Source organism: Lissotriton vulgaris, chromosome 7 (assembly GCF_964263255.1).
Source record: "Lissotriton vulgaris chromosome 7, aLisVul1.2, whole genome shotgun sequence".
Lineage (NCBI taxonomy): Eukaryota > Metazoa > Chordata > Amphibia > Caudata > Salamandridae > Lissotriton > Lissotriton vulgaris.
In genome coordinates this window covers 1,437,755,395-1,437,779,277 of record NC_141695.1, presented here as the reverse complement: position 1 = coordinate 1,437,779,277, position 23,883 = coordinate 1,437,755,395, and the positions used below count along the sequence as shown (strand labels likewise).

General features: G+C 41.6%; 1 protein-coding gene across 2 annotated transcripts in view; it reads left to right on the top strand.

Annotated features, from left to right (window-relative positions):
* The window catches only part of KIAA1755 (KIAA1755 ortholog), a 696,136-nt gene that overhangs the window by 198,385 nt on the left and 473,868 nt on the right, over window positions 1-23,883 (top strand). For both annotated transcript variants that reach the window (XM_086932242.1, XM_086932241.1), the window contains exon 2: window positions 23,509-23,706. In XM_086932242.1, coding sequence (XP_086788368.1) covers window positions 23,509-23,706 — 198 coding nt within the window. The remainder of the gene's footprint in view (window positions 1-23,508; window positions 23,707-23,883) is intronic.

The window sequence follows — 23,883 nt, the reverse complement described above, 5'->3', positions numbered from 1 at the left end:
GCAGAAGGGCACAAAAACGAGTGGAACAAGGGTCATAAAGGTACAAAAAACGAGTGGGACAGAGGGCTTTGTAAAGACTGCCTCCCAACTGCTGTGCAACTTCTTCTACTCTTAGAGCCAAGATTTTCTTCTTTTTTTTTTCAAAATTTTCTTGGAAGGGTTATCCTCCCAAACCCCCCTTAAGGAGTTCGGGCTCGGTCGCTGCGCTCGCTCACTACGGTGCTGTATGCAAATCACTTTGCGCCTCACCACTTTCAAATGTCACCCTCCGCCCTGAGGAAATAGAAATTTTACATGGTCAATGTGTCCCCTGCGTGTACCCCACGTTTAGAGTATGTGCATGTCACCCATGTATTTTCCCTCTCATGCCTGCAATAATAATGCCTCTGCATTTCCGTCCCACATTAGAATGTCAGTTACCAAGCCTTCCATGAAAGAAACGTTAATTCTGCACTGAGGCCTATGTTGCCAATGTATTTGCATTGTGCACGTTTAACATCGAGATGAACCCGTTTTGTGGCTCAGCCTGAGCCAGTCTCCGAATTCAGGTTTCATGCCTCCAGACACTCTGAAAGCTGCAGCTCAGCTACGTATCCCTGACCTCTCGCATACTTCTTGCTCAGCCGAGAAGGGCCCAGCCCGGCCTGCCAAGACAGTATTTTGCTTAACAGTTATCTGCTTGCTCCATAGAATCACATTCCTGCCTGGTGAAGAAGGTAAACAGAACCCGTCTGCAGAGATAGGGCCCAGCCTTTCTGTCTCCATTTCAGTGATTTACAGAGCCTGCATCCATAGAAAGCTCAGAGCCCCCGTGAAATGAACAAAATAATATATGCCCACACTGGTTCTTAGTGATGAGCGACCTTTGCTTCAGATAATACATCCCCGGACATAAGATATCAGATAATACCAATCGTGCAGGTCGCCCTGACACTGAAGGCCTCCCTGCTAGGCCGAAAGTCAGCTCCCTCCAGCTTCCCCCCAGTTACATGTCAATTGCACGTCATGACCAAGTACGCACACAAGTAGGGCAAAGTTCAAGTTGGCCATGCAACCCCCTTCCATGCATCCACCCACCTATGACTCACCTCTATCACTCATCATGTGTACGCCCATATGCACACCCACATGCTCTTATCTCTCTCTTTCTCTTGCTCTGCCTGGAGCGCTCCTCCTCCTTCTCTATGGAACTCAATGTATAAATATTGTACTCTGTGAATAAAGTTCAGATGAAGACCCTTCCTGAACCTTAGTGGTGATGGAACCCGATTCTCCCTTAACTCGAGTTATTGAAATAAAGCCCTTTTGAATCGGACACCACAGACTCTGCCTCTCATTTTATGCATGACCCTTTGTTTAAGTATAGAAATTATGACAGGGTAATACTTTATTTACCACAGCCCCTGCGTTTTAGTTCATCCGTACACAAAATATGCTATCGCAGGCAGACTTACTTCTAAAAGCTTGTTTCTTCACTAACTAGAAACGAAGGCGCGCCCAAGAACAGTAGTATGAGATACACGGACACCAGAGTTAGGTAGGCATTTGCTGGGGTAATATTCACTTAATGCGTGGCACACCGTTTTGCACAAGAGACACTATGTTTTTTAATTTCATCTGTTTAAATGATAAAGCGGCTTAAACCATGACGCCTGCCTTTAACACACCTTGGGCAAACCACCACCACGAGTAAGGTATGTCCAAGTAGTTCCCCAGCACTGCACACTTGAGCTATTAAATTCACGTTGCCCGGAGTTTTCCAACGCCCTTCCAACTTTTCTTGTTTGTATTAAATTGCTTGATAAACACATTGAAGGGACTCCAGTGACAAGTGATGCTTAAAGCACAACCGGTTATTACCCCATAAGACCTACGAGCCTTCTTCCCCTCGAATTCGAGTCTGGTATGTAGCGCCACTTTATTTAAATGGTTCTTGAGTGCAACTACACTATGGAGAAGTATACTGAAGTATGTAAACAAAACTTACGTTTTCTTTACATCTTACAGACACATAGAAAAGGCCCTGATGAGAGTCCAGGAACTTGATGCCTGGCCTCGAAACGCGTCGGCACATCGGGAGGAATAGAGTGTTGGCTTGAAAGAGACACTAGAATCAGTTAGCCTACATAATTTTTTCGAACATTTGTCATTTGTTGGCTTATATTCCTCGCTCTATTGAATTTGTTCATCCATTGATTTTTTTTGTATGTAATGTTGTATTGTTGTAACGATTCTGTGTAGGATGATTTATGTTAGTTTGTAATTTTACATGTTATGTAGTATGAACAATAGTGTAAATATCAGAGTGTACAGTGTGTTTTGTATTTTTTCTATTTAATGTGTAGTAGAAATTTAAATGAAAAATTATAAAAAAGTGGCATGAAATAATGATGCCAGGGTCTGGTCATAATAAATAATCCTCTGACCCCAAAAGTCGTCTTTACTTTCAGTAAGTGTGGTTTAGGCAATTTCTTGTTGTGTACAATTATAATTTAAGCATTTGTTAAGTTGTGAATATTTTTTAATAACTCTGTTTATTACGTTTTGACTACAGTATAAGTGTTCACAACATTCGGTAAAGCAATGCTTAATACAAACCATTGAGCACCTCTATTATTGATGTACCTGTAACAAGACTCACATTCAATAACACCAGACCTTATAGTGTTTATCTTGGTGGCCTCATGATAGTTGTAAATATTTGAATAATGACACCATTTACTGTGCCAATGTGACAGCCATTTCATAATGATTTTAATTGCTGAATTATCCTCTAACTTTTCTGTGTGTTAGGAAAATGCACTATGGTCAGTCATAGAGGCTACATGTAGATAGCTTTTTTCAGGTCACAAATGACCCAATTCATAGAATTGGGCTATTTGCAACCAGAAACACGTATTTTCCCATGTAGTAAATTCTTTTTTGTGATTTGATAACCTATTACTGAATCGCAAAATGGGTTAGAGATTTGGTATTAGGCAGGGACATATTTAGGGCGTCTCTTCCTAATAGCGACTCTCAGTGGTAAGTAAGAATGTTTTGCGACTGAAATGCGGTCACAAAACATTTGCATTTTACCATCAACCTGACGTTGGTGGTAACCCATTCGCAAATGGAAAGGGAACCCCGGGTTGCCTTTTCCCCTTTGTAAATTCAAGCGAAAACGTTTTTTAAGAGAAGGCAGGGGTCCCACAGACACTTGCCTACTTCTTAAAAATTAAACTGAAACGTTTCATTTTTCTTTTTGAAACGCATCCTGTTTTTTTAAAGAAAACTGTGGTGTCTAACATTAGTGATGTAGTCGTAGCTCATTAGTGGTGTGGTCATAGTTGATGCTCTATAGAATGTAGAATGTTGCAGGGAAGAAAGTTACTGTGAGGCTGCAGAGAACCTTGATGGCAGTTCGAGCTGATCTCCTGGGCCCTTTACTCTGTTGACCTGGTACTTAGTTATATAAATAAATGTAAGCTATAATCAGTCATGACCTCACATTTTGGCGATGAGGATAGGATTTTGATCAGTGCAATTTTTGACAAATCCTTCTTTGATTTGTCATACGGTACTGTGTTGTCTATGCTGAGAAAAGCAATGCCACTGGTGAAGCCGGGAGCAGCCTTGCATCGGGCGATCAGTTGTTCTGAATAGATTCAACTTTTTGGGCATTTGACTTCCCTGACGTGTTGTTCATCCTGCAGCCCGGCTCATCGAATTGAAGTAACTAAGGATCCTCGTTTCATGTTTCTCATTTCTGGCTGTGGCTAGAGTCCTGCCACTGTTCAAGTTTGCACGTTTCTGCCCCCCTGAGGTTCATCTTGATATTGCAGATGCCTGTGTCAACAGTGATTGGCACGCTAGTTCTTTGTGTTCTACAGATTCTTTTAACCCCTTCACTGCTGGCCCGTTTCCGCCCCTGTGCTGTAAACAAATGAACAGGGGCGGGCCATGACGAACCCCAGCCGTCATCAGCACACGAGCACCGTAGTGCATGACGGCTGGGGTTCGTCATCAGCATGCAAGGGGTTAAAGCAAGCAGCATTTCTTCAGCAATTCCACAGTGCTATTCTCTTTTATTGTACATGTGTTTTTTTTTTCATCATTTCTGGCAACACTCTGGTTCTGGTGGGGCTAAAAGTAATTGGCACACTTTTCCTGCAAGTGCACTGTGCACTGTGAATCAGAGCGTTTCACAGGCCTGTCAAAGATAAGAAATGCTATCAAAACGAAATCCTACAATACAATATACTACTGGCCGGCAGCAATTCATACCCGGACAACGTCGGGACAGGCTGCTAGTAAAAAATAAAGTTAAAAAAATAAATAATAAAATTAACTTTACAAAAATTATTTAGATGTTATGTACATACATGTATAAAAGTAATATATAAATGTATATTTACTTTCAAATAATTAATAAACTAATCATTTTAATTTATTTTAAAATGTTATAAATATATAAAAGTTTACAAATATATATATATATATATATATATACATATATATATATATATATATATATATATATATATATATATATATATATATATATATATATATATATATATATATATATATATATATATATATATATATATATATATATATATATATATATATATATATATATATATATACATATATATATATACTGTTGTAAAGGAAGAAGATCAATTCCATGTAGTATGGTAGACATTCCAAGTATTTATTTAAGTAAAAAAGACATGTAGAGGAGAACCCCACTGGGAGCAGCCTTCCTGCTGCTCAGCCCTACTCCAACTGACTCTCTGTCACACACCCAACATTCTATCATGCACTCTCTCACCAACATTCCACATAGGCTGAATAGCAAGTATAACATATACATACACCAATAACATAAAATCTATAAAAAATCATTATATTATAAATGAAAACATTAATATATTCAATACCATTTGCACTCCTTTTAGTGCAACAGTAGGGAAAGTGTTGGATAGCAGTGGGGAAAAAATTACTATTCCCACTCCAGTGAGTGCAACAGTAGGGAAAGTGTTGGATAATGGAGGGGTAAAAATTACTATTCCCACTCCAGTAAGTGCAACAGTATGGAAAGTGTTGGATAGCAGAGGGGAAACAAATACTATTCCCACTCCAGTGAGTGCAACAGGAGGGAAAATGTTGGATAGCGGAGGGGGAACATTTATTATTCCCACTCCAGTGAGTGCAGCAGTAGGGAAAGTGTTGGATAACGGAGGGGTAAAAATTACTATTCCCACTCCAGTGAGCGCAACAGTAGTGAAAGTGTTGGGTAGCGTAGGGGTAAAAATTACTATTCCCATTCCAATTACTGCAACATTAGGAAAAGTGTTGGATAATGGAGGAGGACAAATTACTACTCCCACTGCAGTGAGAGCAACAGTAGTGAAAGTGTTGGATAGCGGACAGGTCAAATCTATATTCCCAGTCCAGTGAGTGCAACAGTAGGGAAAGTGTTGGATAGCAGAGTGTTACATTAATATTCCCACTAAAGTCAATACAAAATTAAAAACAAACAAAATATCTATTACAATAGAACCAATGTTAAAAACAAAACAAAAACACATATATACAAATATAAAAAATTACAAAAGGTATACAAATATTATAATGTTAAAAAAATCTAAAACAGTACCTACAAACATTTTATCCAAATTAAAAATTTGTTTTCAAACAAAAAACTATATTTAATAGATATTAATTATAATCAAAAACATTAATTGTTACATAAAATTAATATTTGTTATTTCCTAACCTATAACATCACACAATTCACATAACACATCTAAATTTAAAAAAAAGTTGTACCTCCATAGTTAACATAATTAAGTAAACAAATATTATCAATTAAAAAACTAATTAAAGCAGTTAAAACTAATTTACTCACCAAACATTACCCCTATAAAATCAAAACCAACACACAAAATCAAAGTAAACAATTACCATAAATATTTACCAATTAAAAAATGAATAATAATGAGTAACTAAATGATTTTTAGGTGTGTGTTGTGTTATTTACTGGGGTAGGGGTGGAAAGTATTTTAGCTTTACTATTAAGTAATAAAGCTAAAATACTTTCCACCCTCTACCCCAATAAATACCACAACACGCACCTAAAAATTATTACACAATTTCCATAACTAATTTTACATTATTAAATGATCAATTAACAACAACTTATTCATTAATTGAAAATAATTTATATCTCACCCTTTACCACTATAAACCCCACAACTCACATCTCAAAATAATTACCCAATTGCCATATTTCACTTTTAATTTATTAATTACCATTATTTAACAATTATATATTTACTAATTTTAAATAAATTACTTCCCACCCTATTCCCCTACAAACACCACCACCCATTCCTAAAAAAAAAATGACACAATTAACATTATTAATTACCAAATAATTAAGTAATCAATTTTATTTAACAAACAATTGATAAATAATTATTAATAAATCATTCCGGCAGTTAACACTATAAGTACACATTGAATAAATATTAATAATAATTAACAACCTGCTACTGCAAAAATGATACAATTAACATAATTATCAATTAATTCATAATTATCAACAACCAATTAATAATACATTAATTCCCTTAATTAATACTATAACATCTAAATTAAATAAATACTAATAAATAAAAAATATTAAATATTTGTTTATAATTAAATTACTTCCCTCCCTATTCCTCTATAAACCCAAAACCCGCTCCTAAAAAAATAACACAAATAACATAATAACCAATTAATTAATAAAAAGTACAAACAATTAATAATTAGTTAATTATAAATTAATTCCCACAATTAGTACTAAAAAGTTTAAATTAAATAAATACTAATAAATGAAAAATATTAAATAATTTGTTATAAATAAATTACTTCCCACCCTGTTCCCCTATAAATCCACAACCGCTCCTAAAAAAAACACAATTAACATAATTGCGAAATAATTGATTTATAAAAAATAACAACCAATTAGTAAATAATGAATAATAAATAATATCCCACAATTGACACCATAAAATCTCAATTAAATAAATACTAATAAGTAATAATATCTAAATAATGTGTTATATTGAAATTACTTCCCACCCTATTTCCCTATAAACCCACAACCCGCTACAGAACTAAACACACTTTTTTTTACAAAAAAATAATCACTAATAAGAATGTAACACATATATTAAAAAACAAAAGCAATACTTATACAAAAAAGTATATCACATACTTTCAAAATACATACTAAAATATATTACACTAATTTAAACATCTATATTTTAAACAATGATATTTTTGCAAATGATATTACTAACTTCGATATTTAAAAAAACAATATTTCTTACCTTAAGGTCAACATTCTTGACCACAATATTCTTGCTTTTGATATTCCTGTATCACGATATTTCCAACTCGATATTTGTGTATGTCGATATTTAAAACTCAATATTCTGTCTGTGCACCGGTTTTGAGAACCACAGAAGGGGTTGCAGAGTTTTAGCTGGTCGTCATAAACTTGTATGCGTTAGATGTGGTTCTACCACACGTGTCAAATTATAAAAATTGTCCAGCTATTGCACCGGAGTACTGGAGATATAGGAAAATAGGGCAGTTTCAAAAGGTATGTAGAGGAGGCAAACAGGTTTATGTGAAGAGTGTTATAAACCAAGGTGGATGTGATGATGAAGGGGAAGTTGAGAAATGGGTAGAAGATTTAGTCCTATTTGTAAATTGTATTGAAATAAATGCTGTCCAGATTGAGAAACAAAAATCCATTAGTGACCCATTAGTACCTGTAAAAATGTATAGTGTCACTAATCCCCTCCTTATTGGCTCAGATGCAAGGATAACAATAATTTCCAATGATAAGTTCAAGAATGGTTGGTCACACAAAATGTCATTACCTCCAGATGTTGTGACCACAGCCTTTGAGGGCAGTAAGATAAATTTAGCAGGATACATTTGGCATTATATTACTTTTGAGAGTATGACTATACAAGGAAAGATTTACTTAGCCTAAAAAGGCATACATGTATTAGGATGGTTGCATCAAGCAGAATTTTTGCAAGAATTTGGAATGATCATCAAACCTGGTCAAAAGTGTCTGGTTTTATTCTGTAACAGAACAAGCACTACGGAAAGACAAATTTAAAAACGTAATTCAAGAGACATGTGCCAAATAATGAATTTCGTTCATACCATTAAGGTCAAGGAGGGAGTCACCCCAGTGAAGCACAGGCTACACAATGTTCCACACTGCATGAGAAGTGAATTTTCAAAAATGTTGGAATCTATGCAGGGTGACGGTATCATTGAAAAAGTTGATGCCATATTATGGTTGTCCTGTGCTAACTAAAAAGAAAACAGGGGATTTACATTTATGTTTGGACTTAAGATCGCTCACTGTTGCTATCTGGGCGGAGAACTATCCTTTGCCAGGCATCAATGACCTGATAACAGCAGTCAGCCAGTCTAATGGTTTTCGAATTTGGACCTTCGGGCAGCATACCATCAGGTAATTTTAGATGTACAAAACAAAATCAAAGGGGATGATGGACAAAGTGTTGGACATTGCAAGCACTCACCCCCAGTCAACTGATCTGGGTTTAATTCATCATCATTCTTTAGCTCACTCTGCCACCTCAGTTCAGACATGGCCATATGCAAATCAGTCTGACCCTGGCTGATGACCGCTAATTAGCCAGAAACCGGTCCTAGGATGCTTGTTTCCCCCCAGGGAAGACATGGCTTCGCAGTTCGGGTTGGACTGTTCCCATGAGGCACAGGGTCTGACTGATTTGCATATGGCCATGTCTGAACTGGGGTGGAGGAGTGCGCTAAAGAATGATGAGGGATTCAACCCAGATCAGTTGTCTGGGGGTGAGTGCTTGCATTGTTCAACACTCCATCCATCATCCCCTTTGGTTTTGCTTTGTTCGCCCTAATGTGGCAGGGTATGCCCAGACGTGGGTAGCTTTCTCACTTTGCCACTGGATTCAAGCTAGCCAGGATGCTTGTTTCCGGTCCGGTGAAGACATGGCTTGGCAGTTCGGGCTGGACTGTTCCCATGGGGCACAGGGTCAGACTGATTTGCATATGGCCATGTCTGAACTGGGGTGGCGGAGTGAGCTAAAGAATGATGATGGATTAAACCCATCTCAGTTGACTGGGGGTGAGGGCTTGCATTGTTCAACACTCCATCCATGATCCCCTTTGGTTTTGCTTTGTTCGCCCTGAGTTGGCAGGGTATGCCCAGACGTGGGTCCCTTGCTCACTTTGCCACTGGATTTAAGCTAGCCTGGCTGATGATGGCTAATTAGCCAGAAACCGGTCCCAGGATGCTTGTTTCCTGTCCAGGGAAGACATGGCTTGGCAGTTCGGGCTGGACTTTTCCCATGAGGCACAGGGTCAGACTGGCTTGCATATGGCCATGTCTGAACTGGGGTGGCGGAGTGAGCTAAAGAATGATGATGGATTAAACCCAAATCAGTTGACTGGGGGTGAGTGCTTGCATTGTTCGATGCTCCATCCATCATCCCCTTTGGTTTTGCTTTGTTCGCCCTAAGTTGGCAGGGTATGCCCAGACGTGGGTAGCTTGCTCACTTTGTCACTGGATTCAAGCTAGCCTAGCTGACGGCTGATTAGCCATAAACCGGTCCCTGGATGCTTGTTTCCGTTCCAGGGAAGACAAGGCTTGGCAGTTCGGGCTGGACTGTTCCCTTGAGGCACAAGATCAGACTGATTTGCATATGGCCATGTCTAAACTGGCGTGGCAGAGTGAGTTAAAGAATGATGATGGATTAAACCCAGATCAGTTGACTGGGGGTGTGTGCTTGCATTGTTCAACACTCGGTCCATCATTCCCTTTGGTTTTGCTCAGTTTTAGATGTACAGTCTCATCATCTAACGGCATTTGTTACACCTGATGGTACAATTCAATTTTGTCACATGTCATTTGGACTGGCCTTGGCAGCATCAATGTTTCAGAAAGTTATGACTAGGATGTTTCAACACATGCCCAACGTGGTCATTTTTCTATGTTATTCTGGTGCAAACTGACACTAAAGAAGCTCATAGTCAGGTGGTGGAGGAAGTATTGTTGACTTTGGAAAAGACTGGTGTGACCAGTAGAAACGATAAATGTATTTTCATGTTGAATGAGGTTGAATATTTTGGCCATATTTTGTCTAAGGATGGGGTGAATCCAAAGCCTCAGATTGTAGAAGGAATTGAAAATGCTTCTCATCCCACTGATAAGGACCATCTGCGCTCATTCATTGGTCTGTGTTAGTTCTATGCTAAGTTCATTAGAAATTTAGCTAGCATTAATGTGTGTTTTAGAAATGTACTAAACAAGCATTTGCAATGCAATAGGTCTTGCATTAGGAAAGTTTGAGCTATTGGCATTGTAAATGACAATATTTTTGTATGTGTTGGTTTTGAAAATGGATAAATTAATAGCATTGTTATTTACAATGCCAATAGCTTAAACTTTCGCAAATGTGACACCTATTGCATTTTTAATGCAATATGTGTTGTGTTGAGAGTGGGAGAGCGGGACAGTGGGAGAGTCAGTGAGAGGGTGGGCGGGCGAGTCAGTGCGTGGGTGGGTGGGAGAGTTAGTGAGTGGGTGGGTGGGAGAGTCAGTGGGTGGGTGGGTGGGAGAGTCAGTGGGTGGGTGGGTGGGAGAGTGAGTGGGAGGGAGAGTCAGTGAGTGGGAGGGAGAGTCAGTGCGTGGGAGGGAGAAGTCAGTGCGTGGGAGGGAGAAGTCAGTGCGTGGGTGGGAGAGTCAGTGCGTGGGTGGGAGAGTCAGTGCGTGGGTGGGAGAGTCAGTGAGTGGGTGGGAGAGTCAGTGAGTGGGAGGGAGAGTCAGTGAGTTGTAGGGCTGCATTACATTCCATGGCTTCCAATTAATATTACCATCGGACAATGAATCCAGCAAATAAGGACTTTGGCTAAACAGCTCCCCCATTACCTGTTAAGACATTTTTCATCAAGTATCACTTGGACGCTCATGGACTGTGTGCTTGTGGCAGCTGTATGGGGCATTTGTTATTAGCATGCATAAGCTACTGCTGAAGGTCTTCGAGCAGTTTCCGGTTTTGCTTTATTATGCCTGAACATTAGTATGCAAACTACTAAAGACATTTAAAGGTGATTCTCTCAAGGCTCCTTTGTCCCTTATCACATCCCCAAATTCTCCTACAGACTTTACAGACTTTAACCTAGAGATTACTCTCCAGGTTAAGAGGGAAAAAACCTAAACATACACGGCGTTCCTGGCGATCAGAATCACGGCAGTAATGGTAACTGCTTTTGCTACTCGAAATGCGAGCCTTAGCGATTTTATTTAGGAGTGGCTATAATTAAACATAATGCATTTTATTTTTCTTGACTGCTGTACTGACCTGTGAACCAAGCATTTGCAATGCAATAGGTCTCGCTAGCGCGGGTGCCGCCACTGTAACTAAAGTAAACAAGCAAACTCACCGCCGCAGCCCGGCTTCAACAGGAAGCCAGGCAACCTTTGTTGGGACGGGGGCGGGGCCGGACACGCGACCGGAGCTTCCCAGGAGGCAGGCTGCAGTGGCTGGCGCATGGCTCCGGTGCAGAGAGAGGAGAGCCCTGCGTGCAGCCGGCGTCCGCCCGGGAAGCCATGGAGCGGAGTGCCGGTGTCCCTGTGCCCGTTGACGTCGGAGTGAGCAGCCCCGGAGCGGGACCTGACTGGGCACGTTGTCTCCCCGGAAGAGTCCTGCGGAGTAGAAGTCCCGGTGAGTGGGGCTCCGTGCTTGCGTGTCTGTGTGTATGCAGGGGGTGGGGGGCGGCAGCGTGTGTATGTGTGTGTGTGTGCATGTGTGCGCGCGCCTGTGTGTGTGTGCGTGCTTGCATGCAGAGGGGTGGGGGCTGGCTGTGTCTGTGTGTGAGCAGGGGCTGTGAGTTACTTTGCGCAAGCGCGGCTCAGACGCGCGCTCCCGCGGTCAAAACTGAGACTGCAAAAGCGCGTGTCTGAGTCGTGTCCACTTTCCTAAATACGGGCCACATTAGGTCTGAAGCAGACACTCTCAATGCTCACGCATTGAGAGTACGTCTGCTCGACCTAAAAAGGGAGATGACTTCGTTTGGAAAGGAAATTGTCAAGGAATTTCTCAATGGATGAAACAGAGTATTGTGGCAGCTCCAGCTCTTCAGGCTTATGCTGAGGGTAACGAAACATATATCACAGTTGATGCTAGTTCTTATGGAATGGGGGCAAATAGGTGGTAATAAAGAAGTCACAGTTGGTTATGCTTATAGAAGAATGAAGTGGAACTCAGTTATTTGGTATCCGAGAAGGAGGTGTTGGCTTGTGTGTGGGGCATAGAAAAATTCAAACTGTACATGTGGAGTAGAACATTTTTCCTGAGAACTAACCATAAACCTGTAGTTGATATAATATATGTCTCAAAGATAAAGCAAGCAATATCCAGATTGGCAAGACTGCAACCAAATTATTGGAATTTAATTTTTTTGTCACTCACATTGCAGGAGGTAAAGGCAGATTTTCTGTCTGGGTTGCCAGTAGAGAATGGGAATGTGAACATAAAGGTACAGGAGGAAATAGAAGAATGTATGTATGTATGTATGTATGTATTTATTTTTGTAAAGCGCACATATCACCATTCGGTCTCAAAGCGCTGACAGAGGGTTTGGGAGACGCAGAAAAAAGGGGTATTACGCCAGTGCCTTAAATAGTAGTGTTTTGAGTTCTCTCCTGAAGATTTTATGATTCTGGTTGGATCTTAAGGCCATAGGCAGGGAGTTCCATGCCGTAGGGCCAACCTTTGAGAAGCTCCTATCTCCATTTCTAACAGTTCGAACTCTTGGTATTTTAAGGAGATTTTTGTTTGACGAGCGCAGTGTTCTTTCCGGGCAGTATCCCTGAAGTTTGTTTTTTAGATATTTGGGGCCCTGTCCATATATTGATTTGTGCACTAAGCAGCATATCATGAACCTTATGTGTTTTCCGACTGGAAGCCAGTGCAATTTCTTCAGGCATGGGGCAGAGGGAGTGCGTGGGGGCAGGTCGAGAGCCAGTCTAGCTGCTGCATTTTGGAGTGTCTGCAGTTTAGTTAGTATACCTTCATTCGCATCTGCCAAAAGTGCATTGCCATAATCAAGGCGGCTGGTGATTAGGCCTTGTATCAGTGGTTTACGGTAAGGCAGGGGTAGCCATTTGAATATTTTCCTTAGGCTTCTCATAAGGCCTATGCAGGTATGGACTACTTTGTCTATGTGGGGTGCCATGGTCAGCTTGTCGTCTAGGGTGATGCCCAAGTTCTGAACGGTGCTTTTCGGGGATGGGCAAGGTCCGAGTTCCTGTAGCCACCACTCCTGAGACCAGATGTATTTAGCAGCGCCGAAAAGCATTATTTCGGTTTTGCCTGCATTCAGCATCAGGAAATTATTGGTCATCCAGGCCTTTATCTCTAACATGCAATTGCTGAATCTCACTCATGTCTCTGATGGGTCAGGGCCAAGGGTTATGAGGATTTGAGTGTCGTCGGCGTACGACACTGTGTCGAAGCCGAAGTCCCTGATTATTTTGGCCAATGGTGATACGTAAATATTAAATAGAGTCGGGCTCAGAATTGAGCCCTGGGGCACTCCCTTATCGTTATCGATCACCATTGATAAAAAAAGGTCCTGATTTGACCCTGGAGCTCCGCCCGCAAGATAGCTTTGGATCCAACCTATGGTGTCGAAGGCCTCCGAGAGGTCTAGCAGGATGAGGATAGCCGACTGTTTGGAGTCCAGCGTCAGCCGAACGTTGTCCACCACCTCTGTCAGTGCAGTCTCTGTGCTGTGAGAAGCTCTGAATCCTGACTGCGAGGAGTCGAAGAGCGTATGTCCTTCCAGGTATTTGGTTAGCTTCGCATTGATAATGAATTCCATCGTTTTACCGAAGGGTGGTAACAGAGATATGGGGCGGTAATTTATCGGTTGCTTAGGGTCTGCGTTATTTTTCTTCAGGATTGGTCTCACAATGGCTTCTTTCCAGGGAGTGGGGAAGGTGGCGCGTGTTAGGGACGCATTAAAAATAGATGTTAGTATGGGAACCAGGGCGGGTGCTAGTTTTGCTAAGATCTGGGCGGACGCTGGGTCTTTAGGAGATTCAGATTTAGCTTTTTTTAGCTTATCAGCTACCTCGTCCTCAGAAATTGTTCCAAAGTCCGATAGGTTCTGCTTTATGGGGTTTGTGGTGGAGAGGTCTGCGTGGCATACTTCACTTGTTGTGCCTGTTTCTGTGGGGAATGATTCATGAATTATATTTATTTTATCTTTGAAATAGATAGCTAATTTGTCGGCCCAGTCCTGAGACTCCTGTGCGACCTTTTGGCAGGCAAGGGGGTTAGAGAACTCTTTTACGATAGAATAGAGTTCTTTCTGTGAATTTCCTGCTGCTTTAATTTTTTTCCCGAGATAGGTTTTCTTAGCAGTGGCTATTTTGCTCATGTATTCTTTATGTGCAATTTTGTATTGTAATTTGTCATCAATGTTTTTTGTTTCGCGCCATAGTCGTTCCGCTTTCCTCATAGATTGTTTAGTGGTTTTCAACTCATCAGTGAACCAGGGCGATTTCATTTTCGGGCAGCTTATTTGGCGTTTAGGGGCTATAAGGTCTAGAGTCTTACTGATTGCGGAGTCAAAGTCTAGTACCGACTTGTCCAGCTCAATGTCCTCGCTTACTCTCGGGGTGCAAAGGTTTTGGAGAACGCTTCTAGGTTAATCTTTTTCCATGGGCGGCTCATCTTTGTTTCCTTAAGGTGATCAGGAGCGGGCTCATTGGTTTTGATGGTGAATTTAATTATTACGTGGTCTGACCATAGGACGGGAATTAGTTCATTTATATGTGTTTCTTGGGAGTTGGTGCGTACAATGTCTAGCGTGTGACCCGCTTTGTGTGTGGGGTTCGGTCGCCAGTAGTCTTAGGTCCAGGGACTCAATACTGTTCATTAGTTCCACCGTATAAGGGTCCTCGTGTTTTTCCATGTGGTGGTTGAGATCGCCTAGCAACAGGAAGTTTTTACAGGCCAATATGTGGGGTGCTAAGATGTTAACTATCTGGGTGGCAAAATTGGCTCTGGTTTCTGGGGGTCGGTAGATCAAGGCTCCTTTCCATGACTCCTTCCTATTGAAGGCAAGAGAGAAGATTAAAAACTCTCCCCAGGTGTCTAGATGTGTGGCAATGATGTTAATTTCAATCTCTGTTTTGTATATAATCGCAGTCCCTCCCCCATCGTTTCAAGGTTCTCTCTAGTCTGGCTATATTGTAATCAGAGGGCAAAGCTGCCGCTATGTCCGGGGCAGATGTTTAGGTCTCGGTTATAAAGAAAAGATCCGGGGCTTCTTGATCAAGTATGTCCCAGATCTCTAGTGCGTGCTTAGGGAGCGACCGCACATTTCCACATAGGCATGTTAATGTACCATTGCTAATGTTGACGACAGAGTGGTTTGCCCTGATATGGAAGAGTGGTGCAAAGCACTAGAGGCAGATCAGGTACTGAAACAAGTCATGAAGTTTGTTGTCACAGGCTGGCCCATGGAAAGGTTAGTTGTTGGTGGTCTTCAGCCATTTTGCAAAGTGGCTGATGAGCTTTATTTAGAGAACAAGTTGTTGGTTAGGGGTTTCAAACTGGTGCCACCATAGTGTTACAGACAAAGAATTTTGGAAACTGCTCATGATGGCCATTTAGGAATGTCAGCTACAAAACGAAGAGTTAGGAATGTTTAAATGGTGGCCTAGTGTGTTTTAGGAGGTTAAGATGTTGGTGAAGGAGTGTGTGCAGTGCTCCTATAGTGACAAGCATTTGTTCACATCCACACCCTTGCCCAAACCTGTTCTGTCTCCAGACCAAGTATGGCAGAGAGTGGCTGTGGATTTTTAAGGGACCTTTCATTTCTTACCCAACAATATGAAATAATAATTGTATTGATAGATCACTGATATAGATGGGTGGAAGTGAGAGGTGTATCGTAACCTAATACTAAGTCTGTGATTCGGTTTTTCCAGGATGTTTTCTGCAGGGTTGGGGTTCCTGAGGTACTATTAATGGACAATGGAGTACAGTTTTCGTCTTCTGTTATCGTGGATTTTTTAACAAGCTGGAAGTGAAAAATGTACGCATGCCACTGTATCATCCCCAAAGAAAAGGGTTAAAGTTCCATCGATGAATTCAATCTGAAAAAATATGAGAGTATGACTATGTTAAGGAAAATGCAGAATGTCATCTTTAAGGTTAGGGACTATGTTCGCATTTAAGATTCAGTATTGATTCAAAAAGGGAAGTTTAAGTTCAGGAACCTACTTGCATTACTGACATAAGAGGTCAGGCTGTAAGGCTTCCAACAGGCATTGGTGGATTATGTCTCGCCTTGCCAAAGTGAACAAAACTGTGCATGAAATGGAAAAACAAATGAAAAGTCAAGATGATGCTATGTTACGGAGGAGAAGTACAAGAACCAGACAAATGCCTTGCAAGTTTTATGATACATTTTTGCTATTAATATTTATATTGTTTTTATGTTGTATTTAGATTTTCATTTCAGTTTCTGCTTATTCATTGGTTAAGGGGGAGATATGTGGTGTCTAGTATTAGTGGTGTAGTCATATCTCATTAGTGGTGTGGTCTTAGTTGATGCAATTTAGAACGTAGAATGTTACAGGGCGGAATGTTACTGTGGGGCTGGATAGAACCATGACTGCAGTTGGAGCTGATCTCCTGGGCCCTTTACCCTGTTAATCACTTATATAAATAAATATATGTTATAATCATCCCTTTTGCATGGATGTCATGACCTGGGTGCATTAAAAAAGTTGCTTTATTTAAAAGCAAAAAGAGACTAGCTGGTCTGCTGCCCCCAGCAGGCCACCATCCCTGTATTTTAAGCGATTTCCAATTTGTTGCAAATTGCGACCTACCTCACGAACATTAGTGAGGTAGGTCAATTTACAACCCACTGGGAATTGCAAACAGTGTAAATCACACTGCTGTACATATCTGTTTCTGATTTCTAGATAGCAAATCACAAAAATTCGCTATTAGGTAATCGCAAACGGAAATCTATGAACATCTGGCCCTAAGTTACCAATTAGTAGTTGGTTTTTTTTTCTTTTTTTTGTCCTCATATATGCCACCAGATTTCGTATGCTCTAGATGGGTCTCGCTGTTGCCTCTTATACTGACATTTTCGAGTCCGCCCTGGAGACAGTATCATAGCAGACAGGGATGTCCCAGAGGTAGGTTGTTTTCCTTATCCTACTCCCCCTAGCCGATGATGGAAAGCTTTAAGCCAGGGGGAGGACAGGGCTGACACAACCTCTGGCATAATCATCGGACCATTTACTTGTTTAACCATACCACCAGTTTAGACCAGACATTCTCAGTATTCTCGTTGCGTCCAACCATGTCCATCTTGCATACTTCCATTATATATTTTAAGCATACTGCAAATCTGGGGGGAACTGTTGACTTCCACTCCATGCAGATTTGTCTCCTAGCAATGACTACTACATAGAAAATAAACTGAGTATCAAAACTATTAATGTTATAGTCTTTCAGTAAACCGAAAAAAACAAGTCTAGGTGAACATGTAATAGTTGTTGACAATACCTCGCCTAAAAAATCAACTATCGCTCTCCAATAGTCCTGAATTACTGGACAGTCCAAAAAAATATGGACATCATCTGCTGCATTGTAGTTACATCGGGGACAGTAATAGTTGTTTTGCGTTATCTTGTGCAGTTTGGCCGGGGTCCAATATACTCTGTAAACTGTGAATAAATGATTACGTCTTAAATTGGCTGGTTTGATTAACCTCTGGGAAAGGGAAAAGGAATCTGACCATATTTTACTAACTTCTTCAGGAAGTTCAGCTATACTATTTTCCCATAATTTTATCACCTCCAAATATAGTTTGTTCTCCTCATCCTTAATTATCAACTTATACCAAAACGATACTTCTTTTATCCATTTCCCCCCTCTACAAACTGCATCAAGAATAGCTGGATCTTTTTCCCGCTGCAGATTCTGACTTGACCACCAAGTTGGTAATATTTAAACCTAGTCAGGTGTCCATTCGTGAGTTGTGTTAAAGAGTTCCAATCCATTAGGCCTGAATCTACCCATAGATCTCCCCACTTTTGTAGTCCAGCTATTTTCAAGGGTTGTGAGAGCTGATCTTGGAGACATAGGGGCGTACCCGGGGAATCCCAGATTGGAGTGTGTATATGATAATAAGGAATATTAAAAACCTTCTGAATAAACCCCCAGTTTTTAAGTGCAGTCTGAAGTATCTTAAGGCGAATTTTTAAAAAAAAATTCTGGTCTTCGAACTTGAATAAAAAGTAATCGTGGTCATAAGGTAAATCGTTTAGTAAAGCCTGAAACAAGTGGCCCTGTGAGGATGCGTCTAACGTGTTCGCAAGTAGCCTGAAGTTTTTAAAGTGAAACGCATGACAATATGATAGTAAGTCTGAAAGGGCTAAACCTCCAATTTTTAAACCCCTTCTCAATTTTTTCCATGTTATCCTGGATGAAATTTTTTGATAGCAACCAGGTTTCTATATCATCCCCATTGGGGTCTTTATCTTCCGTGTAGAGGCTTCTCATGAAGGACCTTGCTTCCTCTCTAATCTCGGCATCTGCCTCTATCAGGTCTCCTGTCTGTCTTTGTAGTAAGGCTTTAATACTGTTCCTCGTTCTCTCTTCTCTAGATTTCCAGGCTAGGAGGGCTCCACATTTGTCTCCGTATTCGAAATTCTTTAGTCTACTGGTCTCCCACTTTTCTTTAAGAATTTTCTCATCCGAGACTTTAAGCTGAAGTTGTAGTTCAGTGAGTTCCTTCTCTATCAAGTAAACTCTCTTGGAGTTAGTTAAGATTGCGTTTTGTAACTCAAGATCCTTTCTTGTTATTGCCGCCAGGTCTTCCTTTCTTTTTACTTTCATACTCTTTCTCTTATAAATCATTAAAGAGCCTAAAACTCCTCTCAGAAAGGCCTTATATGCCTCCCACACTACCTGGGGGGTAGAGGTACCTGAGTTTATTATAAAAAATTCTGCAGTTTTATCTTTAACTTCTATTTTTACTTGATTATCTAATAAGAGTGATCTCTCCAGGGTCCATCTTATTTTTAAAGGAGTTAAGTTCAATACAATTACCATTTCCAGTACTGCATGGTCTGACATCCCTATCGGTGTAAAGGAAAGGTAATTGATGTCTGTGAGGAAATGCTGATCAACTAAAAAGTGGTCAATCCTAGAATAATTCTTATATTTCTTGCTGTAGAAAGTAAACCCTAGTAGGGTTCTGTATTTTTTCCTCCATACATCTAAAAGACTGAAGTCCTTCATTATAGCGTCTAAGGTAGCGAGTGATTTTGAGGGAGCGTGATATTTAGCTTTAGAGGTTCTATCTAGCTTCTGGTCAAAGACCAGATTAAAGTCGCCTCCCAAGATTACCGGGCCGGTTGACCCTAATAATGCTATCGCTAGCTTAGATAGTGGACCCGGGTTATCATCATTCGGACCATAGTACGCAGCCAGTGTGTACGGGATGTTTTGAATATGTATTACTGCTACCAACCATCTTCCTGATTGGTCTGTCTCGTATTTTTTCAGACTTATCTCACTATTTGCTCGAATTATGATGGAGACTCCCCTTGTGGTACCAGATTGCCTGGAGCAAATTATTTCCTGGACCCACCTTAAATTCTATAAAAGAGAACTACAAATATCTGCCTCTAAATGGGTTTCTTGTAGCATTATAAGATGTGCATCTGAGTTTTTTAAGAATTCACAAATCCTATTCTGTTTCTTTTTTTCCCCCAAGCCATTAATATTCCATGACAGGACTTTAAGCCTATATGGATTACTCATAAGCCTACTATCATCTCGTATCCATCCATAGCTATATACAAAATATGTTCATCTATATATGAGGATTTTTTATTTTTTATCATTTTGCCTTTGCTCCCTCCACCCAGTGAACACCCTCCCCCCTGAGGAACCCCCCCAACATACCAGACGATGGCTTCGCCTTTCGGAGCACCTAGGCGAATCCCCTGACCAAATCAAATATATTATAGCGAGTGAAAAGTGTAGCGTTAAATAAGTTGTGTTCCCTATACCGTGATTTAGCGTTCCCGTGCTTCGATTTACTCTTTATTTAATCCCTGAGATATATATTTTTTTTTTATTATTTTTAGGAGTAGTAACAAAATCTGCCCTTTATTGATCTTCCTGATCATTTCTCATTCGGCCTAAAAGATTATCAACCTCTTCTGGCTGTGAAAAACTATAGGTCTTATTCTTCCACATAATCCTGAGCAAGGCAGGAAACCTCATCTGCACGTGCGCACCCAATGACCTCAAGTCTGGCATTCTGGTGCCCAGCTCCCATTGTCTCTGTGCAGTTCTTGCACCTATGTCAGACCTGATAAGATAAGGACTGGACCGATAACGAAGGTCTGTTTTCGACAGGCATCTCCCCAGAATGAGCTCCTTGACACTAAGGGCTCGATTCCGATCCGGTAAAAATAATCCCCCGTACGATTCGTATTCGTAGCCGTTTCCGTACGACTCGTAAACACACCGTACGACCCGGCGAGTACGATCCGGACCGGGGGATCAGGACGCTATTCGTACGGTCCGCGTCAGGTAAGTGCGATTCGTACGGAAAAGCGCTCAATCACATACACACCGTACGCGGCGTACCCCCCATGATCGCCGGGGTACGCGCCATACCCCTGCGATCATGTGGGGTACGCGGCGTATACCCAGCGTACATGGGGTGCGCAACGTACACCCACCGTACATGGGGTACGGTGCGTACCCCATGTACGCTGGGTGTACGCCGCGTACCCCACATGATCGCAGGGGTACGGCGTGTACCCCGGCGATCATGGGGGTACGCGGCGTCCCCGGGGGGGGCCGTTCTGTACTTGTTTCGGCGTGAACTATGCGTTTACGGCTGTTTCCAGCTCCCGTAAAAAAAAGGGTTGTACGTTGCGTACCCGACACGAATCGTACTTGCTGGGTCGTAAAAACCAGCCGCGAACCGTAGCGATGTCACGTACAGCGGGTTCCGAGTGAGACTCGTACGGATATTTTAGTCGTACAGAGTCCTGTACGACTCGTACTGTCTTTGGCTCCTGGTACGGATCGTACTTCGTCGTACGTACGGGGACGTGTACGGGTACGATTCGTACAGGGAAAATTGCTCCGTATGACGATTCGGAGCGCATTTTACCGGATCGGAATCGAGCCCTAAATGTTTGAAAATTTACCAATATTTTCCTAGGTGCTTTCCTTTCTGTGCGTCTCTTATAAGGGTCTCTATGCACTCTTTGAATTTCGGCTTCCAGGTCTATGTCTGGGCGATCTTTTAAAACGCCTTCTCTCAGGAGCTTGCAAACAAATCCCTTTATGTCCTCCAACTCTTCCCCCTCTGGTATTTTCAGAATCCTTAGGTTGTTCCTACGTGCCTGGGTCTCCAATCTCTCGACATCCATAGCCAATGTTCTATTTTGGGCCTTCAAAGTATCTATACCTTTTAAGTTTCCATGTACGGTTTTGTTCAATGCTGCTACTTCTGTTTCCAGATTTCCTGTGCGAAGAATAACATCATCTAACTTAGATTCCAAAAGGTCGAATCTGTTGTGTATTGTTTTTTGATTAGTCTCTGATATCTCAAATGTTGACATCATATCGCTTCTCAATGATCGAAAGAGATCCCCCAAGCGATCATTCTCTTGCTCACCTAATTCTTCGGAACCTCTTCTCGTTCTAGTAAGAGCTGAAACTGAGTCTGATTGATTATCCTTATTAAGATCCTGCCTCCTGGTTCCCTCACCAACCCCCTTAGAGCTACGTTGTACAGGTTTAGCTGTTACCGACTGACTCTCAGGTCTGGTGTCCTGCTTTCCTTGCGTTTTATCGCCAGAAGGTGCTTTATTTAAATTAACAGGAGTAGACGGTGCAGGGAGTATACCTGGATTTTTAAACTCAGGAGGATTCGGCTGAGCCTGTTGATGCTCTAAACCAGCGGATTTCAGGGTCTCAGCACCCCCCACTTCCTCACATATCACTCCCCCATTCAAGGGGACCCATGACCCAGCATTTTCCATGTTGCCCAAGTTCTCTAGGGGCCCAAAAAGATTTTTTAGAGATATAGTGCTAGTACTATCCTCCATTTGTGTGGCGGAACTCATGGCCTGATCTAAGACTTTAAAGTAAGATTTGAGTGAAGGGGTACTCTTCACCACCTGGTTATCGAGAGTTACTCCTTTAGATTTTTTTACTAAGGTGTTTTTTTTGTTTTTTCTTTTACATGGGGTTAATGGCATAGGTCTTTCCCTCTCTTCAAATTCCAAGGCACCCCTTTCTTTTAGCTCTACCCTGGATCTCAGCTGATACCTGTTCCTTCTTATTGGGGGGGTATTTCTTCTTCTCACTGTACTCGAGGTTATATCTACAGTGGCAGGCTCGGCCGCAGCGGTTAAAGCAGTTGCTATTGGCTTTTTTGCTGACTCAACAGGTTTCAATAAAGCCGGCTCCTGCACTGGTAGTATGTTCAAATGTACAAAGTTATTTTTAACAGCTGGAGCCTCAGTCTGCGCTTGCTCCATACAATCCTGCCTCCCAGAAGAAAACACGTAATTTGCTGCTGAATCCCCCTTCTCACCCCACCTTACCGCAAGTGAGTAGAGCTTCTTCCCAGCCTCCGCCTTGCAAGGTTGTTTATAGACATTAAACACCGGTCCTCTTAGTTTAAGATGAAATAGAACGGAGCGAAATCTGCTCCACAGACACCGCCGGCGTTCTTCCAGCGTGAGCAGTAATACAGTAACAGCAGTAACACAGGTGGGCGCAGGTCCTAGTGCCGACCTCTTCTTTGCGTGTCTGAGCCAGCCGTCGCCTCGAAAAAGAGAAAGCAAAGCGAGACCGATTTAAAAAATGTGCGGGACCCTCTCGCGCTGCAGTAATCACATCTCACCTCAATGCAGGGAACATAAGACTTCAAAATCTCTTCTCGCGCAAAACTCGTTCTCTCTCCATTTAGTCTTCAGGGATTCCTAGGTGCGTCCGCGACCGTCTCTCAGCCCGCCGCCATGTTCCTCGTGGGCGTGGCACCAATTAGTAGTTGTTAATGAAACTTGAGGATTTCACTTTAAAAATGCTGAGTTTATCGGCTTAGCCAATATTTGTTAAACGTCTGTCACAGTTTCCATATCATTAACTGACTGCAGTTATGTGACTGTGCATGAATGTTAGAGTGGCATTCTATAACTGCATCTACTAAGTGTTTTGGCATCCAATTATGGCAGCATATTTAAGGTTCTTCTTCTTTTAGGCTTTGTGATTATTCTCTTGGAGTTTTCACAGTGTTAATTATGTCACTGTATACTGTGCATATTACTGACCCATTGTGTATCTTCTCTTCCAGGACCCCCAATCTCTTGACACCACTGTGCAGCATGTTCTCTCCTCCCTTTACCCACCGTTTGAAGCCACAGCTGCTACAGTTCTCGACCAGTTGTTCCGTATCATTGAGACAGATTATCATGGAGATGGGCTGCACTGTCTTCTGGACTTTCTGATCCCTACCAAACGTCAGTTTGAACGCATCCAGCAGGCAGCTTGTGTAAGTTACTGTGAGCTGGCTGTAAAAACAATGACCACTGTCTCTGTACCTATGCACAAATTTGTTGTGACATACCAGCCTTTGTCTTTCCTGTCTCCTCTCTTCCTATGAAATCAGATCTTTCTTCACAGATCAATTTTCTGCCATTTAAAGGTCATCTGGGACAAACCACTGTTC